This window comes from Oncorhynchus clarkii, chromosome 24, assembly GCF_045791955.1.
Source record: "Oncorhynchus clarkii lewisi isolate Uvic-CL-2024 chromosome 24, UVic_Ocla_1.0, whole genome shotgun sequence".
Classification (NCBI taxonomy): Eukaryota; Metazoa; Chordata; class Actinopteri; order Salmoniformes; family Salmonidae; genus Oncorhynchus; species Oncorhynchus clarkii.
In genome coordinates this window covers 27551182-27572295 of record NC_092170.1, presented here as the reverse complement: position 1 = coordinate 27572295, position 21114 = coordinate 27551182, and the positions used below count along the sequence as shown (strand labels likewise).

The window sequence follows — 21114 nt, the reverse complement described above, 5'->3', positions numbered from 1 at the left end:
TCCTCTCCTTCACCCCCTCTCCTCTCCTCTCCACCCTCATTCATCCCCCTCTCCTCTCCAATCCACCCTCCTTCATCCCCCTCTCCTCTCCTCTCCACCCTCCTTCATCCCCCTCTCCTCTCCAATCCACCCTCCTTCATCCCCCTCTCCTCTCCACCCTCCTTCATTCCCCTCTCCTCTCCAATCCACCCCCCCTCCTCTCCGCCCTCATTCATCCCCCTCTGCTCTCCTCTCCACCCTCATTCATCCCCCTCTCTTCTCCAATCCACCCTCCTTAATCCCCCTCTCCTCTCCACCCTCATTCACCACCCTCTCCTCTCCAATCCACCCTCATTCATCCCCCTCTCCTCTCCTCTCCACCCTCATTCATCCCCCTCTCCTCTCCAATCAACCCTCCTTCATCCCCCTCTCCTCTCCTCTCCACCCTCATTCATCCCCCTCTCCTCTCCAATCAACCCTCCTTCATCCCCCTCTCCTCTCCTCTCCACCCTCATTCATCCCCCTCTCCTCTCCTCATCTATCCCCCTTTCCTCTCCTCTCCACCCGCATTCACCCCCCTCTCCTCCCCTCTCCTTTCCTCCCTCCTTATCCCCCTCCCTTCCTCTCCACTGTGACCAATGGGGTGGCCTGAGTGCAACGTGTGTGGCTGTATGACAGGGACACAGGACACGTGTAACCACAACCACATGCCTGTGTGTGTGTGTGCTTCACCGTGAGAACCACTTGTCCTGTGAATTACAGATGAATTTATTGATTTTGCGGGTCTTCGGGCCATAATTCATCTGCTGGCTGTCAAATGGTGTGTGTGTCTGCATAACAGTACTGTACTGCCAGCAACAAGTGACAACTACCCACACTCACACAAGCCTGACTGTGAGAAGAGGATGTGTGTGTATGCGTCAGAGGACTGTGTGAGGTGAGAAGAATGTTTACAGAGTGTGTGTGTGTACTGTGTGTAGAGAGTGCGTGTGTTACCTCCTTGCCCAGAGGCATGCCACTGCCCAGGGCACAGGTGAGGCCGATGACTTTGGCCACAAAGGTTTTAAAGGTGAGGCATTCTTTCAGCACTACACCCCTCAGAATGGTCTTAATCTCTGGGATACCTGAACCTAGAGGGGGAGGGGGAGAGGGGGTTAGTGTGGGTATGCTATGGTCAGTATGTGTGTGTGTGTGTGTGTGTGTGTGTCTTACCTACGGCCTGTGGGGCCAGTAGCTGTGTGAAGCCAGCTGAGAAGGTGATGAGCACCACAGGGTAGGTGACCCAGGCTAGGTACTGGAGAAACACATTACTCTCCAGGTTCACATACATCCACTTCTGTGCTGTGGACACACACACACACACACACACACACACACACACCAAAATCAACTTGATGTTAATCATAAAGTAAAAGTACATCCAAAGTCATGCTTCAACTGAGACAGACAGAAGGATTAGTACCTCAACAACAGTAGAACACGCAGGACTCCCCTCCCTAAAAGGGCTGCTTTACAGGGAGAGATCAAAAGTGTGTGCGTGCCTGTGTGTGTGCATGTGTGTGTGTGCGCGTGTTTGTGTGTAGGTGGAGAAAGGGGATAAGAGGATGTGTCTATATGTGCGTCTTGCTTCTAGATTACCCTCTCTTCACTTTCTCCACATGCATCAGTCTCCCCATTAGCACACACACAAAAATGCAGCAATGTGTGTAAATGTCTGTTTGACTGAAGACATGATAAAAAAAATCAGAGGAGGGATTTCTAACGGCAGAAAAAGACGCACCCTGGTTTGACGAGTGTATGTGTGTAAACCACAGTGTCTGAGATTATCTTGAGTGTGGCTTAATGTCTTTGTTAGCTGCATGTAGGAGATGTGTCAAATTAAATGATTCAGCCAAAGGAACAGTGTTTCAAGTTTTATTAGTTGTATGTACAGTTGAAGTCAGAAGTTTACGTACACTTCGGTTGGAGTCATTAAAACTAATTTTTCAACCACTCCACAAATTTCTTGTTAACAAACTATAGTTTTGGAAAGTCGGTTACGACATCTACTATGTGCATGACACAAGTATTTTCCAACAATTGTTTACGGACCGATTGTTTCACTTATAATTCACTGTATCATAATTCCAGTGGGTCAGAAGTTTACATACACTAAGTTGACTGTGCCTTTAAACAGCTTGGAAAATTCCAGAAAATGACATCATAGCTTTAGAAGCTTCTGATAGGCTAATTGACAACATTTGAGTCAATTGGAGGTGTACCTGTGTATTTCATGGTACCACATTCATCTGTACAAACAATTGTACGCAAGTATAAACACCATGGGAACACGCAGCCATCATACCACTCAGGAAGGAGACGCGTTCTCTCTCCTAGAGATGAACATACTTTGTTGAGAAAAGTGCAAATCAATCCCAGAACAACAGCAATTGACCTTGTGAAGATGCTGGAGGAAACAGGTACTAAAGTATCTATATCCACAGTAAAATGAGTGCTATATCGACATAACCTGAAAGGCCGCTCAGCAAGGAAGAAGCCACTGCTCCAAAACCGCCATAAAAAAGCCCGACCACGGTTTGCAACTGCACTGTTTGGCCATAATGACCATTGTTATGTTTGGAGGAAAAGGGGGGAGGCTTGCAAGCCGAAGAACACCATTCCAACCGTGAAGCTCGGGGTGGCAGCATCATATTGTGGGGGTGCTTTGCTACAGGAGGGACTGGTGCACGTCACAAAATAGATGGCATCATGAGGCAGGAAAATGATGTGGATATGTTGAAGCAACATCTCAAGACATCAGTCAGGAAGTTAAAGCTTGGTCGCAAATGGGTCTTCCAAATGGACAATGACCCCAAGCATACTTCCAAAGTTGTGGCAAAATGGCTTAAGGACAACAAAGTCAATGTATTGGAGTGGCCATCACAAAGCCCTGACCTCAATCCTATAGAAAATGTGTGGGCAGAACTGAAAAAGTGTGTGTGAGCAAGGAGGCCTACAAACCTGACTCAGTTATATCAGTTCTGTCAGGAAGAATGGGCCAAAATTCCCCCAATTTGAGGAATGCTACCTGAAACATTTGACCCAAGTTAAACCATTTCAAGGCAATGCTACCAAATACTAATTGAGTGTATGTAAACTTCTGACCCACTGGGAATGTGATGAAAGAAATAAAAGCTGAAAAAAAATAATTCTCTCAACTATTATTCTGACATTTCACATTCTTCAAATAAAGTGGTGATCCTAACTGACCTAAGACAGGGAATTGTTACTAGAATTAAATGTCAGGAATTGTGAAAAACTGAGTTTAAATGTATTTGGCTAAGGTGTATGTAAACTTCCGACTTCAACTGTACATGGTATAAACCGTCCAACGAAATGCAAACTTGCTGTTCCCTTCGCAAAAATGCAACAACAATAAGAAATAATAAAAGACAATAATACGAACATAAAGTAAATGGTTCAGTAGAATAAAATAAACATTTTAGCATAAGTATAATACAGGACGGCACAATTTATGGTCCAATATGTACATGTGTTCTGGGGAGGGGGGGGGGGGGGGGGGGGGGGGGCAAGTGTTTAAATTGTGCAGTATTTAGCAATCATAATAAGAGTCTGGTAAAAGCAGTGGTGTGTGTGTGTGTGTGTGTGTGTGTGTGTGTGTGTGTGTGTGTGTGTGTGTGTGTGAACTGCAGAGATCTACAGCTGAGGTGGGAGACTCTGTCCATAGGACAACAATCAGTCGTATATTGCACAAATCTGGCCTTTATGGAAGAGTGGCAAGAAGAAAGCCATTTCTTAAAGATATCCATAAAAAGTGTCGTTTAAAGTTTGCCACAAGCCATTGAACCAGCCAATTGAACTTTTTGGCAACAATGCAAAACGTTATGTTTGGCGTAAAAGCAACACAGCTGAACACACCATCCCCACTGTCAAACATGGTGGTGGCAGCATCATGGTTTGGGCCTGCTTTTCTTCAGCAGGGACAGGGAAGATGGTTAAAATTGATGGGAAGATGGATGGAGCCAAATACAGGACCATTCTGGAAGAAAACCTGATGGAGTCTGCAAAAGACCTGAGACTGGGACGGAGATTTGTCTTCCAACAAGACAATGATCCAAAACATAAAGCAAAATCTACAATGGAATGGTTCAAAAATAAACATATCCAGGTGTTAGAATGGCCAAGTCAAAGTCCAGACCTGAATCCAATCGAGAATCTGTGGAAAGAACTGAAAACTGCTGTTCACAAATGCTCTCCATCCAACCTCACTGAGCTCGAGCTGTTTTGCAAGGAGGAATGGGAAAAAATGTCAGTCTCTCGATGTGCAAAACTGATAGAGACATATCCCAAGCAACTTACAGCTGTAATCGCAGCAAAAGGTGGCGCTACAAAGTATTAACTTAAGGGGGCTGAATAATTTTGCACGCCCAATTTTTCAGTTTTTGATTTGTTAAAAAAGTTTGAAATATCCAATAAATGTCGTTCCACTTCATGATTGTGTCCCACTTGTTGTTGATTCTTCACAAAAAAATACAGTTTTATATCTTTATGTTTGAAGCCTGAAATGTGGCAAAAGGTTGCAAAGTTCAAGGGGGCCGAATACTTTCGCAAGGCACTGTACATAGGTGCTCCTCTTGTCCAGATGTGTTACAGCCGTGTGAATAGAGGTAGGCTAATTGGAGTGGGTCCAGTGTGCCTGGCATGCTAGCTTTGATGTGGGCCATGACCAGCCTCTCAAAGTATGTGTCCTAATGTGTGTGTGTGTGTGTGTGTGTGTGTGTGTGTGTGTGTGTGTGTGTGTGTGTGTTCTAGTGGACAGGTGGTTAGTCATCATGTATCCAGTTAAAAAAGCTGTACAGCTTGTTTGTGTCAAGATAGATACACCTTGACAAGATATATACACAAAAGATACATTCAAACCTAATGGGAGAACACTGAGAATGTGCTTACACACACCATGGGGTCTAAGTAGTCTGTGCACCATTTGCCTTCCCTGGATCCTCACCCGCCAACCCTCTCTCCTCTCTTATCCCTCCCTCCCTCTCTCCTCTCTTATCCCTCCCTCACCTTGTAGACAGGTTGCGATAGAGAAGTCGATGACCCAGCTGACTAGAGCCATCAGTAGACCAAGGAGGACCAAGGAGTCTACCAAACCTCTCTTTCCCTTCCTAACTCCCTCCTTCCCAACTCCCTCTCTTACATTGTAGACAGATGCCGATACCAAAGTCGACCAGCCAGCTGAGTAGAGCCATGAATAGACCCAGGAGGATGAGGAAGATCCAGTCTTCACCAACACAAGAGATGAGGAACTTCTGACAGCGCACCGTACAGACTGGAGGGAAGAGAGATACAGGTGCACACTGTTAGACGACAACAACAACACTTACTACTACAGTACCAGTGAGTCAAGTCAGTCAGAACTACAATATAAACAAACCAACACATCTTACAGACTGAGGAGAGAAGTGTAGCATTGTTAAAACTACATTGCCCATCTTGGAGTCAGGACCACCCATACCCACCATACAATGTAACACCCTCACCATTTTTTACTAAGTTAACTTTTGCACAGACTAGTATCATTTAACACAGTGATCCTCTCCTCTAACTCCCCCTCCCCTCCCCTCCCCTACACACACACACACACACACACACACACACACAGACACACACACAGACTCTACCAGTTCTTCCCCTATTTCCCGAAAACTGTCGTAACATTATTCCTGCTCCCCAGTCATCTTATTCAGTCTTCTCTCATCTCACCAATGTACTAAACCACACTAATGCTACTTTACCACAGTATAAGATTCTTCCTTTTCCTCATCTAAAGCATTACTACTTTCCCCATTTCTGACTCCACACTTTCCTCCTCCTCTATAGTACGGCCTGTGTGTGCTATTGTATAGGGCAACAGGTTGTAATGTTGATGACATGGATAGGGGTGTACAGTCGTGGCCAAAAGTTTTGAGAATGACACAAATATTAATTTTCACAAAGTCTGCTGCCTCAATTTGTATGATGGCAATTTTCATATACTGCAGAATGTTATGAAGAGTGATCAGATGAATTGCAATTAATTGCAAAGTCCCTCTTTGCCATGCAAATGAACTGAATCCCCCAAAAACATTTCCACTGCATCTCAGCCCTGCCACAAAAGGACAAGCTGACATCATGTCAGTGATTCTCTCATTAACACAGGTGTGAGTGTTGACGAGGACAATGCTGGAGATCACTCTGTCATGCTGATTGAGTTCGAATAACAGACTGGAAGCTTCAAAAGGAGGGTGGTGCTTGGAATCATTGTTCTTCCTCTGTCAACCATGGTTACCTGCAAGGAAAGACGTGCTGTCATCATTGCTTTGCACAAAAAGGGCTTCACATTCAAGGATATTGCTGCCAGTAAGATTGCACCTAAATTAACCATTTATCGGATCACCTCCACAAGGAGAGTGGTTCAATTGTTGTGAAGAAGGCTTCAGGGCGCCCAAGAAAGTCCAGCAAGTGCCATGACCGTCTCCTAAAGTTGATTCAGCTGCGGGATCGGGCCACCACCAGTACAGAGATTGCTCAGGAATGGCAGCAGGCAGGTGTGAGTGCATCTGAACGCACAGTGAAGCGAAGACTTTTGGAAAATGGCCTGGTGTCAAGAAGGGCAGCAAAGAAGCCACTTCTCTCCAGGACAAACATCAGGGACAGACTGATATTCTGCAAAAAGGTACAGGGATTGGGCTGCTGAGGACTGGGGTATAGTAATTTTCTCTGATAAATCCCCTTTCCGATTGTTTGGGGCATCCGGAAAAAAGCTTGTCCGGAGAAGACAAGGTGAGCACTACCATCAGTCCTGTGTCATGCCAACAGTAAAGCATCCTGAGACCATTCATGTGTGGGGTTGCTTCTCAGCCAAGGGAGTGGGTTCACTCACAATTTTGCCTAAGAACACAGCCATGAATAAAGAATGGTACCAACACATCCTCTGAGAGCAACTTGAACAGTTGAACGGTTTGCCTCTGACACATTGGTGCGGCTGGTTACCGGAATAAGCTGGTGTTAAGAAGCTTGGTTTGGCGGGTGTTGTGTTTCATGTTTCAGAGAATGCATGACTCATCCTTCGACTCCCGAGCTCGTTGGGGAGTTGCAGCGATGAGACAAGATCAAAATTGGGGGTAAATAAGACTAACTTTGAGTGTCCCTGTGTAGAACCTCCACAACATATCCCTTTGAGCATGGTGAAGTTATTAATTACACTTCAGGTGGTGTATCAATACTAGAGGTCGACCAAACGGTCGAATGGAAGATTAATTAGGGTCGATTACAAGTTTTCATAACAATCGTAAATCGGTATTTTTGGGCGCCGATTTAAACGCTTAAAAAAAATGATACCTTTATTTAATAGGCAAGTCAGTTAAGAAAACATTCTTATTTTCAATGACGGCCTAGGAACGGTGGGTTATCTGCCCTGTTCAGGGGCAGAACGACAGATGTTCACCTTGTCAGCTCGGGGAATCCAATCTTGCAACCTTACAGTTAACTAGCCCAACGCAATAACGACCTGGCTCTCTCTCGTTGGAGACTGCCTGTTACGCGAATGCAGTAAGCCAAGGTAAGTTGCTAGCTAGCATTAAACTTATCTTATCTTATCTTATAAAAACAATCAATCATAATCACTAGTTAACTTCACATGGTTGATGATATTACTAGATATTATCTAGCGTGTCCTCCGTTGCATATAATCTGACTGAGCATACAAGCATACAAGTATCTAAGTATCTGACTGAGCGGTGGTAGGCAGAAGCAGGCGCGTAAACATTCATTCAAACACCACTTTCGTGCATTTTGCCAGCAGCTCTTCATTGTGCGTCAAGCATTGCGCTGTTTATGACTTCAAGCCTATCAACTCCCGAGATGAGGCTGGTGTAACCGAAGTGAAATGGCTGGCTAGTTAGCGCACGCTAATAGCATTTCAAACGTCACTCGCTCTGAGCCTTCTAGTAGTTGTTCCCCTTGCTCTGCATGGGTAACGCTGCTTGGATGGTGGCTGTTGTCGTTGTGTTGCTGGTACGAGCCCAGGGAGGAGCGAGGAGAGGGACGGAAGCTATACTGTTACACTGGCAATACTAAAGTGCCTATAAGAACATCCAATAGTCAAAGGTTAATGAAATACAAATGGTATAGAGGGAAATAGTCCTATAATTCCTATAATAACTACAACCTAAAACTTCTTACCTGGGAATATTGAAGACTCATGTTAAAAGGAACCACCAGCTTTCATATATTCTCATATTCTGAGCAAGGAACTGAAAGTTAGCTTTCTTACATAGCACATATTGCACTTATACTTTCTTCTCCAACACTTTGTTTTTGCATTATTTCAACCAAATTGAACATGTTTCATTATTTACTTGAGGCTAAATTGATTTTATTGATGTATTATATTAAGTTAAAATAAGTGTTCATTCAGTATTGTTGTAATTGTCAAATTTAAAAATTGTTCGATTAATCGGTATCTGCCCTTTTGGTCCTCCAATAATCGGTGTCGGCGATTTAAAATCACAATCGGTCGACCTCTAATCAATACACCCAGTCCCCTCCTAACTCAGTTGCCGGAAAGGAAGGAGATGGTGTAGGGTTTTCATCATGAGGCCAATGGTGACTTTAAAACAGTTACAGGGTTTAATGGCTATGATAGGAGAAAACTGAGGCTGGATCAACAACACTATAGTTACTCCACAATACTAACCTAATTGACAGAGTGAAAATAAAGAAGCCTGCACAGAAAACAAATATTCTAAGTCACTGCAACAAGACACTAAAGTAATACTGCAAAAAATGTGACAGAGCAATTCACTTTTTGTCCTGAATACAAAGTGTTATGTTTGGGGCAAATCCAATACAACACATTGCTGAGCAACACTCTATATTTTCAAGCATGGTGGTGGCTGCATCATGATAAGGGTATGCTTGTAATTGTTAAGGACTAAGGAGTTTTTCAGGATAAAAAATAAGTGGAATAGTCGCTAAGCACACGCAAAATCCTAGAGGAAAACCTGGTTCAGTCTGCTTTCCACCAGACACTGGGAGATGAATTCACTCTTCAGCAGGACAATAACCTACAACATAAGGCCAAATCTACAATGGAGTTGATTACCAAGAAGAAGGTGAATGTTCCTTAGTGGCTGAGTTACAGTTATGACTTAAATCTGCTTGAAAATCTATGGCACGGGCCTCCCGGGTGGCGCAGTGGTTAAGGGCGCCAGCTGTGCCATCAGAGTCCCTGGGTTCGCGCCCAGGCTCTGTCGTAACCGGCCGCGACTGGGAGGTCCGTGGGGCGACGCACAATTGGCCTAGCGTCGCCCGGGTTAGGGAGGGCTTGGTCGGTAGGGGTGTCCTTGTCTCATTGCGCCCTCCTGTGGCGGGCTGGGCGCAGTGTGCGCTAACCAAGGTGGCCAGGTGCACGGTGTTTCCTACGGCGCATTGGTGCGGCTGGCTTCCGGGTTGGATGCGTGCTGTGTTAAGAAGCAGTGCGGCTTGGTTGGGTTGTGTATCGGAGGACGCATGACTTTCAACCTCCGTCTCTCCCGAGCCCGTACGGGAGTTGTAGCGATGAGACAAGATAGTAGCTACTACAACAATTGGATACCACAAAATTGGGGAGAAAAAGGGGTAAAATTCAACAACAAAAAAACAAAAACAAACAAAAAAAAATCTATGGCAGGACCTGAAAATAGTTGTCTAGCAATGGTCAACAACCAATTTCACAGAACTTGAATCATTTTGAAATGAATAATGGGCAAACGCTTCTACTAAGCCACATATGTCAGAGTCAAGGCCCGCGGGCCACATCCGGCCCGCAAGAAGGTTTTTTACGGCCCCTGGGATGATCTTGATTTATTATTAGAACCGGCCCGCAGCAAGCCGGCAGCCCGCAGATCTTTTACACGCACCAATACTACATTTCCCACAATGCAAAGGTGACGCACCGAGCAGTAGGCTGCTTCATTTCAATATTTATTGGCACAGCAGTCGTCAGCATCACAGTAAAATTAACTTTCAGATACCCATCAAAAATGGCAAAACGGAAGGTGGATACTGAGAACCGGGGGTTTCAAACAAGGTGGGAGTCGGAGTATATGTTCACGAAGGTAGCTGGAAAACCTGTGTGTCTTCTGTGTGGAGAAAGTGTGGCGGTACTGAAAGAGTATAATCTGAGACGACATTATGAAACGAAACACGCGGACAAAAACAAGAATATGGACATGGAACAAAGGCTACAAAAGGCAGAGGAATTAAAACGAGGCCTCAAATCTCGACAGGCTCTGTTCAAAAAAGCCAAATCACAAGGCCAGGCTGCTGTCAAGGCCAGTTTTATTTTGGCAGAAGAGATCGCTAAATCAGCCCGGCCATTTACGGAGGGGGATTTCATCAAAAACTGCATGATTAAAGTTTGTGACGAAGTTTGCCCAGAAAAAAGGCAACTCTTTTTAAATGTGAGTCTGAGCAGAAACACCATTGCCGAGAGAGTAGACCAGTTGTCCATCAATCTAAAAGAGCAGCTTGTGAAAAAGGGAAAAGATTTTATTGCATATTCCTTGGCTGTGGATGAGAGCACCGACATTTCTGACATTGCCCAGTTGTCAATTTTCATCCGCGGAGTGGACTCCAACCTAAGCGTGACAGAGGAGTTTTTGGCTTTACGTCCTATGCATGGCACAACTACGGGGCATGATTTGTATGAAGAGGTGTCAAGATGTGTAAATGAGATGGAGCTGCCTTGGGAAAAACTCGTGGGTTTGACAACCGACGGAGCACCTGCGATGTGTGGACACAGGAGCGGACTGGTGGCGAAGATACGGGAAAAGATGCAAGAGGAAAACGCGACAGGTGAGCTGACAGCTTATCATTGTATCATACACCAGGAAGCGTTGTGCGGTAAAGCCTTGAAAATGGAGCATGTAATGAGCATCATCACGCGCACAGTTAACTTTATCAGAGCCAAAGGTTTGAATCACCGCCAGTTCAAGGCATTTCTGACGGAGTTAGAAACGGAGCATGGTGATTTGCCTTATCACACAGAGGTGCGATGGCTAAGCCAGGGAAAGGTGCTTCAAAGATGTTTCGAGCTTCGTGAGGAGATTTGTCTGTTCTTGGACAGCAAAGGGAAAGACACAACACAACTCCGAGACGAAATGTTTCTGTGTGAAATGGCTTTTCTGTGTGACATTACGAGTCATCTGAATGCAATAAACTTGCAGCTGCAGGGTCGGGATCGTGTCATCTCTGATATGTACAGTACAGTGAAGGCATTTAAAACCAAACTGACTCTGTGGGAGACGCAGATGCGGAAAGAAAATTTGAGCCACTTTCCCAGCTGCCAGACCATGAAAGAGAAGCTCTCTACCAGTGCGTTCCCGAGCACACAGTTGGCTGATAAAATAGGTATGCTTGCCGCTGACTTTCGACGCCGATTTGCTGACTTTGAAGCACAAAAAAGCAGGTTGGAACTGCTCGGTAACCCATTTGCTGTTGACGTGGAAAGCTCACCACCAAACCTCCAAATGGAGTTGATTGACCTCCAATGCAATGATGCACTGAGGGCAAAATATGCGGCAGTGGGTGCTGCGGAGTTCGCCCGTTTCCTCCCCGGCACAATGCCCCAGCTGCGCATCCAGGCTGCTCAAACGTTGTCTATGTTTGGCAGCACATACCTGTGTGAACAACTGTTTTCTTTGATGAACCTGAACAAAACATCACACAGAAGTCGACTTACTGCTGAACACCTCCACTCAATTCTGAGGATTTCTTCAGCTCAGAGCCTTACCCCGAACATTGATGAACTTGTGGAAAAGATGGGACACCACCAAGTATCACCCTCAACCTCAAACAAGTGAACATTACTGTGCAATCACATATTTAGAGTTTTTACTCAGTTCAAGTTTAAAAGTTAAAATTTAATATTTGTTTTCACTGCATGTTACTTCTCCTTAAACAAAGTGTTGTTTTTGATTAATAGATTTTTGCACTTTATTTTTTTGTATTTCAATCCAATTATATTTTAAAAATATTTCAGTTGAGTGGATGATAGAAAATTGCTATTATTGTTTTTTCTTTGAAGTAAATTTAGCCCACTTTTGCTAAAATAGAAAATATAGTCTACTGATGGTGCCTTGAATACCGGTTTCTTTCATTTAATGTTCATGTTATGGGGATATTTATATAAAGGAAATTTGTCTTTTGTGTCTGTTGAAAATTAAAGATTACTGACAGAGCCATAAGAAAATATTGCTTTATTTATCTGATCATATTGTAATATATTTGTTAGGTTTTCAGTAGGTTCAATTAGGTTCACTAGACTATATGCGTCATTTAAAAATTTTTCAATGAACATTCGAACAGTCCGGCCCTCGTCTTGTAGCTGATTTTTTTATTTGGCCCTCCGTCCATTTGACTTTGACACCCCTGTACTAAGCTAACATATGTATTTTTTAAAGATGGTTATGCCAACGATCATTTAGCTATTTGATTTTGAGGACCCCTTTAGGTAAAATAAAAAAATATAATTTGATGAAACATTGAATTTGACCTGCTATTAGCACATACAAATAACTGATTCATACATGGAAAATCAGATAGTCCAAAAATAAATCAAAAGGAAGTTTGTTTTAAAATGTCTGTCCTATATCTGAAAGACATAAGAAAGATCAGGATTTTTGTAATTTTTTTTAGACATATTTAACAACCAAAACATTTGCCCTAAACTACTTCTATATACATTTTCGTAAATTTTTTAAACTGGTACAGGGCAACCTGCAGACGAGTCTCGTGAGGCTTGTGTGCACCCTAGAGCAAAACATCTACTGACATGTACGTGGTTGTGAGGGTCTCACCTTTCCACAGAGGGGTCATATTAGTGTGTAGCCCAAACTGTTTGGTCGCTACAGACAGAAGTTGGCAGATCGGCGGTACTGACTTCGGCGGTATTGACTTGTGACGCTTGTGGGAGCAAAACGGAGAACACCATCGTGTTCATGAGAGTCTCATCTTTCCATAGAGTGGTGTACAGTGCCTTCAGAAAGTCTTCAGACCCCTTGACTTTTTCCACATTTTGTTAGGTTACAGCCTTATTCTAAAATGGATTAAATAAAGAAAAAAATCTCATCTACACAATAACACATAATGACAAAGCAAAAACAGTGTTTTAGAATTTTTAGCAGATATTTTATTTCCTTTTTTAATGAAATATTACATGTACATAATTATTCAGACCATTTTTACTCGTTACTTTGTTGAAGCACCTTTGACAGCGATTACAGCCTCGAGTCGACTTGGTTATGACACTACAAGCTTGGTGTAACGAGTGCGCTGAGAGTCGGGAAGCAAGTACAGGGAGCGAGTGTTTTAATAAATAAACTAAACAATAAACACGAAACACAAACAACGCACCAACATGAAACAGAGTCGATAACACCTGAGGAAAGAACCAAAGGGGAGTGGCAGATATAGGGAAGATAATCAAGGAGGTGATGGAGTCCAGGTGAGTGTCATGAGGTGCTGGTGCGCTTGACGATGGTGACAGGTGTGCGGGTTAAATCAGCAGCCTGATGACCTAGAGGCCAGAGAGAGAGTATACGTGACACTTGGCACACCTATAATTGGGGAGTTTTTCCCATTCTTCTCTGCAGATCCTCTCAAGCTCTGTCAGGTTGGATGGGGAGCGTCGCTGCACAGTTCTTTTCAGGTCTCTCCTGAGATGTTCGATCAGGTTCAAGTGTGGGCTCTAGCTGGGCCACTCAAGGACATTCAGAGACTTGTCCCGAAGCCACTCCTGCGTTGTCTTGGCTGTGTGCTTAGGGTCTCTGTCCTGTTGGAAGGTGAACCTATGCCCCAGTCTGAGGTCCTGAGTGCTCTGGAGCATGTTTTCATCAAGGATCTCACAGAACTGTGCTCTGTTAATCTTTGCATCAGTCCCTGACACTCAAAAACATCCCCAAAGCATGATGCTGCCACCACCATACTTCACCGTAGGGATGGTGCCAGGTTTCCTCCAGACGTGACACTTGGCATTCAGGCCAAAGAGTTCAATCTTGGTTTCATCAGACCAGAGAATCTTGTTTCTCATTGTCTGAGAGTCTTAAGGTTTCTTTTGCCAAACTCTAAGCAGGCTGTCATGTGCTTTTTACTGAGGAATGGCTTCCGTCTGGTCACTCTACCATAAAGGCCTGATTTGTGGAGTGCTGCAGAGATGGTTGTCCTTCTGGAAGTTTCTCCCATCTCCACAGAGGAACTCTGGAGCTCTTTACGAGTGACCATCGGGTTCTTGGTCACCTCCATGACCAAGACCCTTCTCCCCCGATTGCTCAATTTGGTCGGGCAGCCAGCTCTAGGAAGAGCCTTGGTGGTTACAAACTTCTTCCATTTAAGAATGATGGAGGCCACTGGGTTCTTGGGGACCTTCAATGCTGCAGACATTTTTTGGTACCCTTCCCCAGATCTGTGTCTCGACACAATACTGTCTTGGAGCTCTACGGACAATTCCTTCGACCTCATGGCTTGGTTTTTGCTCTAACATGCACTGTCAACTATGGACCTTATATAGACAGGTGTGTGCCTTTCCAAATCATGTCCAATCAATTGAATTTACCACAGGTGGTTAAGTTGTATAAACCTGTCACAGATTATCAATGGAAACAGGATGCACCTGCGCTCAATTTCAAGTCTCATAGCAAAGGGTCTGAATACTTATGTAAATAATGTATTTTGTTTTTTATTTTTAATACATTTGCAAAAATGTCTAAAAACCTGTTTTCGCTTTGTCATTATGGGTCTGAATAGTGAGTGGTTACGGTTAGGGCTATGGTTGTTTCCATCAACTACTGTATCATCAAGTATTCTCAGGCTTGCTAGAGAAATGTGAACTGCAGTGGAGCTCTGGTCTGAGCAGTGTGCTCTGACTCCACCCATTACAACTTCGCTCCCACTGCTGGGCAATTATTCAAGGGGGTTGGACCATTCTTGGCACACACAGCAAACTGTTGAGCGTGAAAACCCCAGCAGCTTTGCAGTTCTTAACACACATTGGTGCGCCTGGCACCTACTACCATTCAAAGGCACTTAAATATTTTGTCTTGCCAATTCACCATTTTATTGGCACAAATACACAGTCTATGTCTCAATTGCATCAAGGCTTAAAAATCATTTTTTAGCCTGATTGAAGTGGATTGAACAGGTGATATCAATAAGAGATCATAGCTTCCACCTGGATACAGCTGGTCAGTCTATGTCATGGAAAGAGCAGGTGTTCATAATGTTTTCTACACGTGCAGTCTATTTCTAGTTAACAGGCTGTTCAGTCTACCAAAAATAAACATATGAATCATTATTATCACCATCAACAGTAAATAGAATGAGGTGGCTCACACACCACAAACACTGTACTAGCAAATAAACATCAACACACACACACACTGCACAAACACTCAAAAACTCTCCCTCCCAAATCCCTCCTTAAATACACTCCAGTTTATTTATGTTAGTAACAATGTAACTACATGGTATCTGGCAAAGTTTATGTGAAGTGAGACTTGTTTCACAGTAACAAAGAGACAGAGAGAGACTTGGTCAGAGAATATGGTCTGGTTACAGTATGTCCAGCTGGAGTGGTCAGTATTGGTCAGTACTCACTGCGACACTTGGCGCAGCAGCCCTTGTCATTCTCCAGAAGTTCCAGGGAGCGTGAGCGTTCTGTGACCGAGCGCCTCCGCACCCCCTCCTCCCTCAGACGAGCTGCCTCTTCTTTAGCATACGCCCCCAACTCCTGTGTGTAGCGACCATACATCTGGAAGAACACACAGACAGGGTTAAGGGAGAGCAGTACCAACTCCTGTGTGTAGCGACCATACATCTGGAAGAACACACAGACAGGGTTAAGGGAGAGCAGTACCAACTCCTGTGTGTAGCGACCATACATCTGGAAGAACACACAGAAAGGGTTAAGGGAGAGCAGTACCAACTCCTGTGTGTAGCGACCATACATCTGGAAGAACACACAGACAGGGTTAAGGGAGAGCAGTACCAACTCCTGTGTGTAGCGACCATACATCTGGAAGAACACACAGAAAGGGTTAAGGGAGAGCAGTACCAACTCCTGTGTGTAGCGACCATACATCTGAAAGAACACACAGAAAGGGTTAAGAGAGAGCAGTAGGTAACACACACACACAAACATATACAAGACATGCCATGTTCTTACAGCGTACGTATAGTACTGTATCAGCCAGAACAACTGACCCTACAGTGTATAGGACTGTATCAGCCAGAACAACCAGAACAACTGACCCTATCTACAGTGTATAGGACTGTATCAGCCAGAACAACTGACCCTATCTACAGTGTATAGGACTGTATCAGCCAGAACAACTGACCCTATCTACAGTGTATAGGACTGTATCAGCCAGAACAACTGACCATATCTACAGTGTATAGGACTGCATCGGCCAGAACAACTGACCCTATCTACAGTGTATAGGACTGTATCAGCCAGAACAACTGACCATATCTACAGTGTATAGGACTGTATCAGCCAGAACAACTGACCATATCTACAGTGTATAGGACTGTATCAGCCAGAACAACTGACCCCATCTACAGTGTATATGACTGTATCAGCCAGAACAACTGACCCTATCTACAGTGTATAGAACTGTATCAGCCAGAACAACAGCTAGGATATATGAGAGAGGGGGAGGAAGAGTAGTGATGGGGGGGAATCGATATAGTTACATACCGAAATATAATGTTTTACGAAATATAACATCACAATATTATTTTTGCACTAGGTTGTTGTACCTGCACCAAAACTCCAGTATTTTTCCTTCATAGCTTGTTCTCCATCTTCTTTTTAAATAGGCAGCCCATTGGTTTTCAGCACTTTTATTTCCATGACTGATCAAAACTCATTTTCTCATGGCTCTCTCTTGTCCCTCTGCAGCAGATATATGATGAGCAGCATGTTTGTGCCTTGTACTAAGGAGTGGCTTCCATCTATCCACTCTACCATAAAGGCCTGATTGGTGGAATGCTGCAGAGATGGTTGTCCTTTTGGAACAGGTATTCCCAAACTGGGGTAGCAATGCCAGTTTGTGATTCACATTTCCCTTTTTATTTTGTATTATCTTCACATTTTCAAACAGTACATTTACATTTTCCAACGGGGCTGTACATTTGGGTGAGTTTTTTTTCTCTCGCATGAGTAGCCTCGTTTCACTGCCAAAATTAAAATTAAACCATCTAATGTTCAGCGACATAACAACACAATGTCAAATACAGGTAGCCTAGTCAAATAATTAACATCCAATCACATTAACCGTTACTCTCTCACAGGAAACCTTCACTCTTGCACAGACATTTAGAAACAAAATATGACAATTTGAAAAAAAAGCCACAGAGTGTTTGGAGCGAGAATAAAGACGCCTTTCGAGTAGTAAGACATGTATAAAAGTAACAGATACCATTAATAAGAAGGGTCTAGAAGCGTCTTATATGGTGAGCTACCGAGTGGCTAAGATGTGTGCTCCCTCTCTGGCCTCTAGGTCACCACTCCCAGCACACACGTTACAGACAGGCAAGCCCCATACTATTATGGAGGACTTAATTCTTCCTGCTGCCGTGGATATGACTGGGACAATGCTGGAGGAAAATGTTGGTATCTCTACTGACAGAGCAAAAACCACAATAGGGAGACATAGTGGAGTGGTAACGCGCATGCAAGCAGTTGCTCCCAACGCCACTTGGGTACACTACAGCATCCACCGAGAGGCTCTTGCTGCCAAGGGAATGCCTGACCGCTTGAAAGACATTTTGGACAATACAGTGAAAATTGTTACATTTGTTAGAGCAAGGCCCTTGAACTCTTGTCTATTTTCTATATTATGCAATGATATGGGCAGCGACCATGTAAAGCTTTTACAACATACAGAAGTGCGCTGGTTATCAAGGGGCAAAGTATTGACATATTTTTTAAAATTGAGAGACAAGCTTAAAGTTCTCTTTACTGACCCTAATTTTCACTTGTCTGACCGATTGCATGATGATGAGTTTCACACGACTGGCCTATCTGACTTGCCTAGTTAGATAAAGGTTAAATAAATAAATAAAAAATGTGGGTGATGTTTTTTCTCGCCTGAATTATCTGAATCTAGGATTATAGGGACTCTCCGCAACTATATTCAATGTGTGGGACATAATTGAGGCTATGATTAAGAAGTTGGAGCTCTTCTCTGTCTGCATTAACAAGGACAACACACAGGTCTTTCCCTCATTGTATGATTTTTTGTGTGCAAATGAACTCAAGCTTACGGACAATGTCAAATGTGATATAGCGAAGCACCTGAGTGAGCTAGGTGCGCATTTACACAGGTACTTTCCCGAAACGGACAACACAAACAACTGGATTCGTTATCCCTTTCATGCCCTGCCTCCAGTTCACTTACCGATATCTGAACAAGAGAGCCTCGTCAAAATTGCAACAAACGGTTCTGTGAAAATTTAATTGAATCAGAAGCCACTGCCAGATATCTGGATAGGGCTGCGCTCAGAGTTTCTTGCTTTAGCAAATCGCGCTGTTAAGACACTGATGCCCTTTGCAACCACGTAACTATGTGAGAGTGGATTCTCGGCCCTCACTAGCATGAAAACTAAATACTGGCACAGACTGTGTGTGGAAAATGATTTAAGACTGAGACTTTCTCCAATACAACCCAACATTGCAGAGTTCTGTGCATCCTTTAAAGCACACCCTTCTCATTAACCTGTGGTGAGTTATTCACCATTTTTGATGAACAAATAAGGTTTTATATGTAAAATGGCAAAATAAAGAACAAAATTATTGATTATTATTATATTATTATTTGTGCCTTGGTCCTATAAGAGCTCTTTGTCACTTCCCACAAGCTGGGTTATAACAAAAATGCACACTTATTCTTATGTTTAATAAATGTATTGTATAGTGTGTGTGTGTGTGGCAGGCTTACAATGATGTCAAGAAAACAACATTTGAGAGTGCGCTGACCCTGGTGCTAGATGGGGTACGCAGCTGGAGGTTAAATGTTTGAAGGGGTATGGGACTATAAAAAGTTTGGGAACCACTGTTCTGGAAGATTCTCTTATCTCCACAGAGGAACTCTGGAGCTCTGTCAGACTGACCCTCAAGTTCTTGGTCACCTCCCTGACCAAGGCCCTTCTTCCCCGATTGCTTGGCCGGGCGGCCAGCTCTAGGAAGAGTCTTGGTGGTTCCAAACCTCTTCCATTTAAGAATGATGGAGGCCACTGGGTTCTTGGGGACCTTCAATGCTGCTCTACAGAGCTCTACAACCTCATGGCTTGGTTTTTGCTCTGACATGCACTGTCAACTGTGAGACCTTATATAGACAGGTGTGTGCCTTTCCAAATCATGTCCAATTAATTGAATTTACCACATGTGGACTCCAATCAAGTTGTAAAAACATCTCAAGGATGATCAGTAGAAACAAGATGCACCTGAGTTCAATTTCGAGTCTCATTCCAAAGGGTCTCAATACTTATGTAAATAAGATATATTTATTTTTTTATACATTTGCGAAAAACATGTTTTCTCTTTGTCATTATGGAGTATTGTGTGTAGGTTGATGAGTATTTAAAAATAAAAAAACATTTTTTGAATAAAGCGTAACAAAATGTGGAAAATGTCAACGGGTCTGAATATTTTCAAAAGCACATTATATTGACGTATAATGTTAAATTATTATATGAAGTTGCCAAACTTTGAAAGAAATGGCATTTAAATCGTCGTACATCATTAGATTACCTTCAGAATGCACTGTATAGGCTACATCATATACTTATAATCAAGTATGATGATGATAATAATAGTCATCATAATAATAATAATCATAATTGTAATAATAATAAATTATCATGCTTAATGTTCTACAAAAATGCCTAAAGAATGTTTTAATACATTTCATTTGTATGAATAATTGAAGTTTATCATAAAAATATGGAAATTACTTATATACTCTCTAATGTATCCTTCTTTACAATAAAGAATTAAGTGTCCCACTTTGCCAATCAAAGTGTCCCAAAATACCAGTATGGACTGCAAAAAAAGTTTTCTGTATAGTAAAGTAGAGTTCTTAAGATATTTAGAACGGTATCATGATGGGGGTTATGACAATGCAATGATTCTGTAAGGTGTTCGTTCTGGTGTTGTGCCGAAAACCTCTCCCCTGCCAGAATCCCCCCCTTCAGATTTCCTTCATTTTGTGGCTAGAGTCAAATACTTTCTGTGGCACACACTACTGGTGTGAGCTACCAAAATGATTATGATGTGTGACAGGTCTTGCAGTCTCAAGATAGAAAGGGGGGGGGGGGGGGGTCGCAGGGCAAGAAAATGGCCTTGCCGAACCCCCCCCCCCCCCCCCCCCAAAACTTTGAAGCCGTTCTCGAAGTAAAAACAGTGAACGACACTGGCTCAAGCAGATCTAACGGACAACACACACCGATTTCACTGTGAAGTCAGTTAAGAACAAATTCTTATTCTCAATGATGGCCTATGAACAGTGGCAGAACGACAGATTTTTACCTTGTCAGGTCGGGAATTTTAACTTGCAACCTGCCGGTTACTAGTCCAACGCTCTAACCACTAGGCTACCCTGGCGCCCTTTCACTCGTTTAACGAAGTGAAGTTGAAGTGGCAACAATTTAGCTGATGAACGCTCAACTGGTCTTGTATATCGAGAGAACGGAGAAAAGCGTTTCTCAGCTAGCAACAAGTTAACTTACCAACGTTTGTTCATAATGTAGCCCCCGCTGATCGTCGCTGGCCATGGCTGCGCTGTGTGGCTCGCGCTACCGGCAGAGAGGTGCGAGAGATGAGGATGAGGAATTATTTTGAGGTAGGAGTGAGACACAAAAGCTCTCTCTTGTTTGCTAGTGACTAGAACACTACGCGGATTAACGTGTTGTGAAGATGATGACGTTCACGAGATGAACTCAAAAGTGCATGCATCCTTCATTTTATATCCCCAAATCTCTTCAATCCAGAGGCGGGACTTGTGCAATGGTGTGTAGTGCTTTAGGTGCGGGAGCGCCCTCCAAAAAGTT

The 21114-nt window shown here is 43.4% G+C and overlaps 1 protein-coding gene across 1 annotated transcript in view; it reads right to left on the bottom strand.

Annotated features, from left to right (window-relative positions):
* The window catches only part of LOC139382803 (chloride channel protein 2-like), a 67581-nt gene extending 46699 nt beyond the window's left edge, over nt 1-20882 (bottom strand). Inside the window, exons 1-5 of the mRNA XM_071127020.1 lie at nt 20794-20882; nt 15658-15811; nt 5180-5311; nt 1192-1320; nt 976-1109 (exon numbers count right to left, since the gene is read on the bottom strand). Coding sequence (XP_070983121.1) covers nt 976-1109; nt 1192-1320; nt 5180-5311; nt 15658-15811; nt 20794-20838 — 594 coding nt within the window. The 5' untranslated portion in view covers nt 20839-20882. The remainder of the gene's footprint in view (nt 1-975; nt 1110-1191; nt 1321-5179; nt 5312-15657; nt 15812-20793) is intronic.
* Nucleotides 20883-21114: the final 232 nt, after the last annotated feature.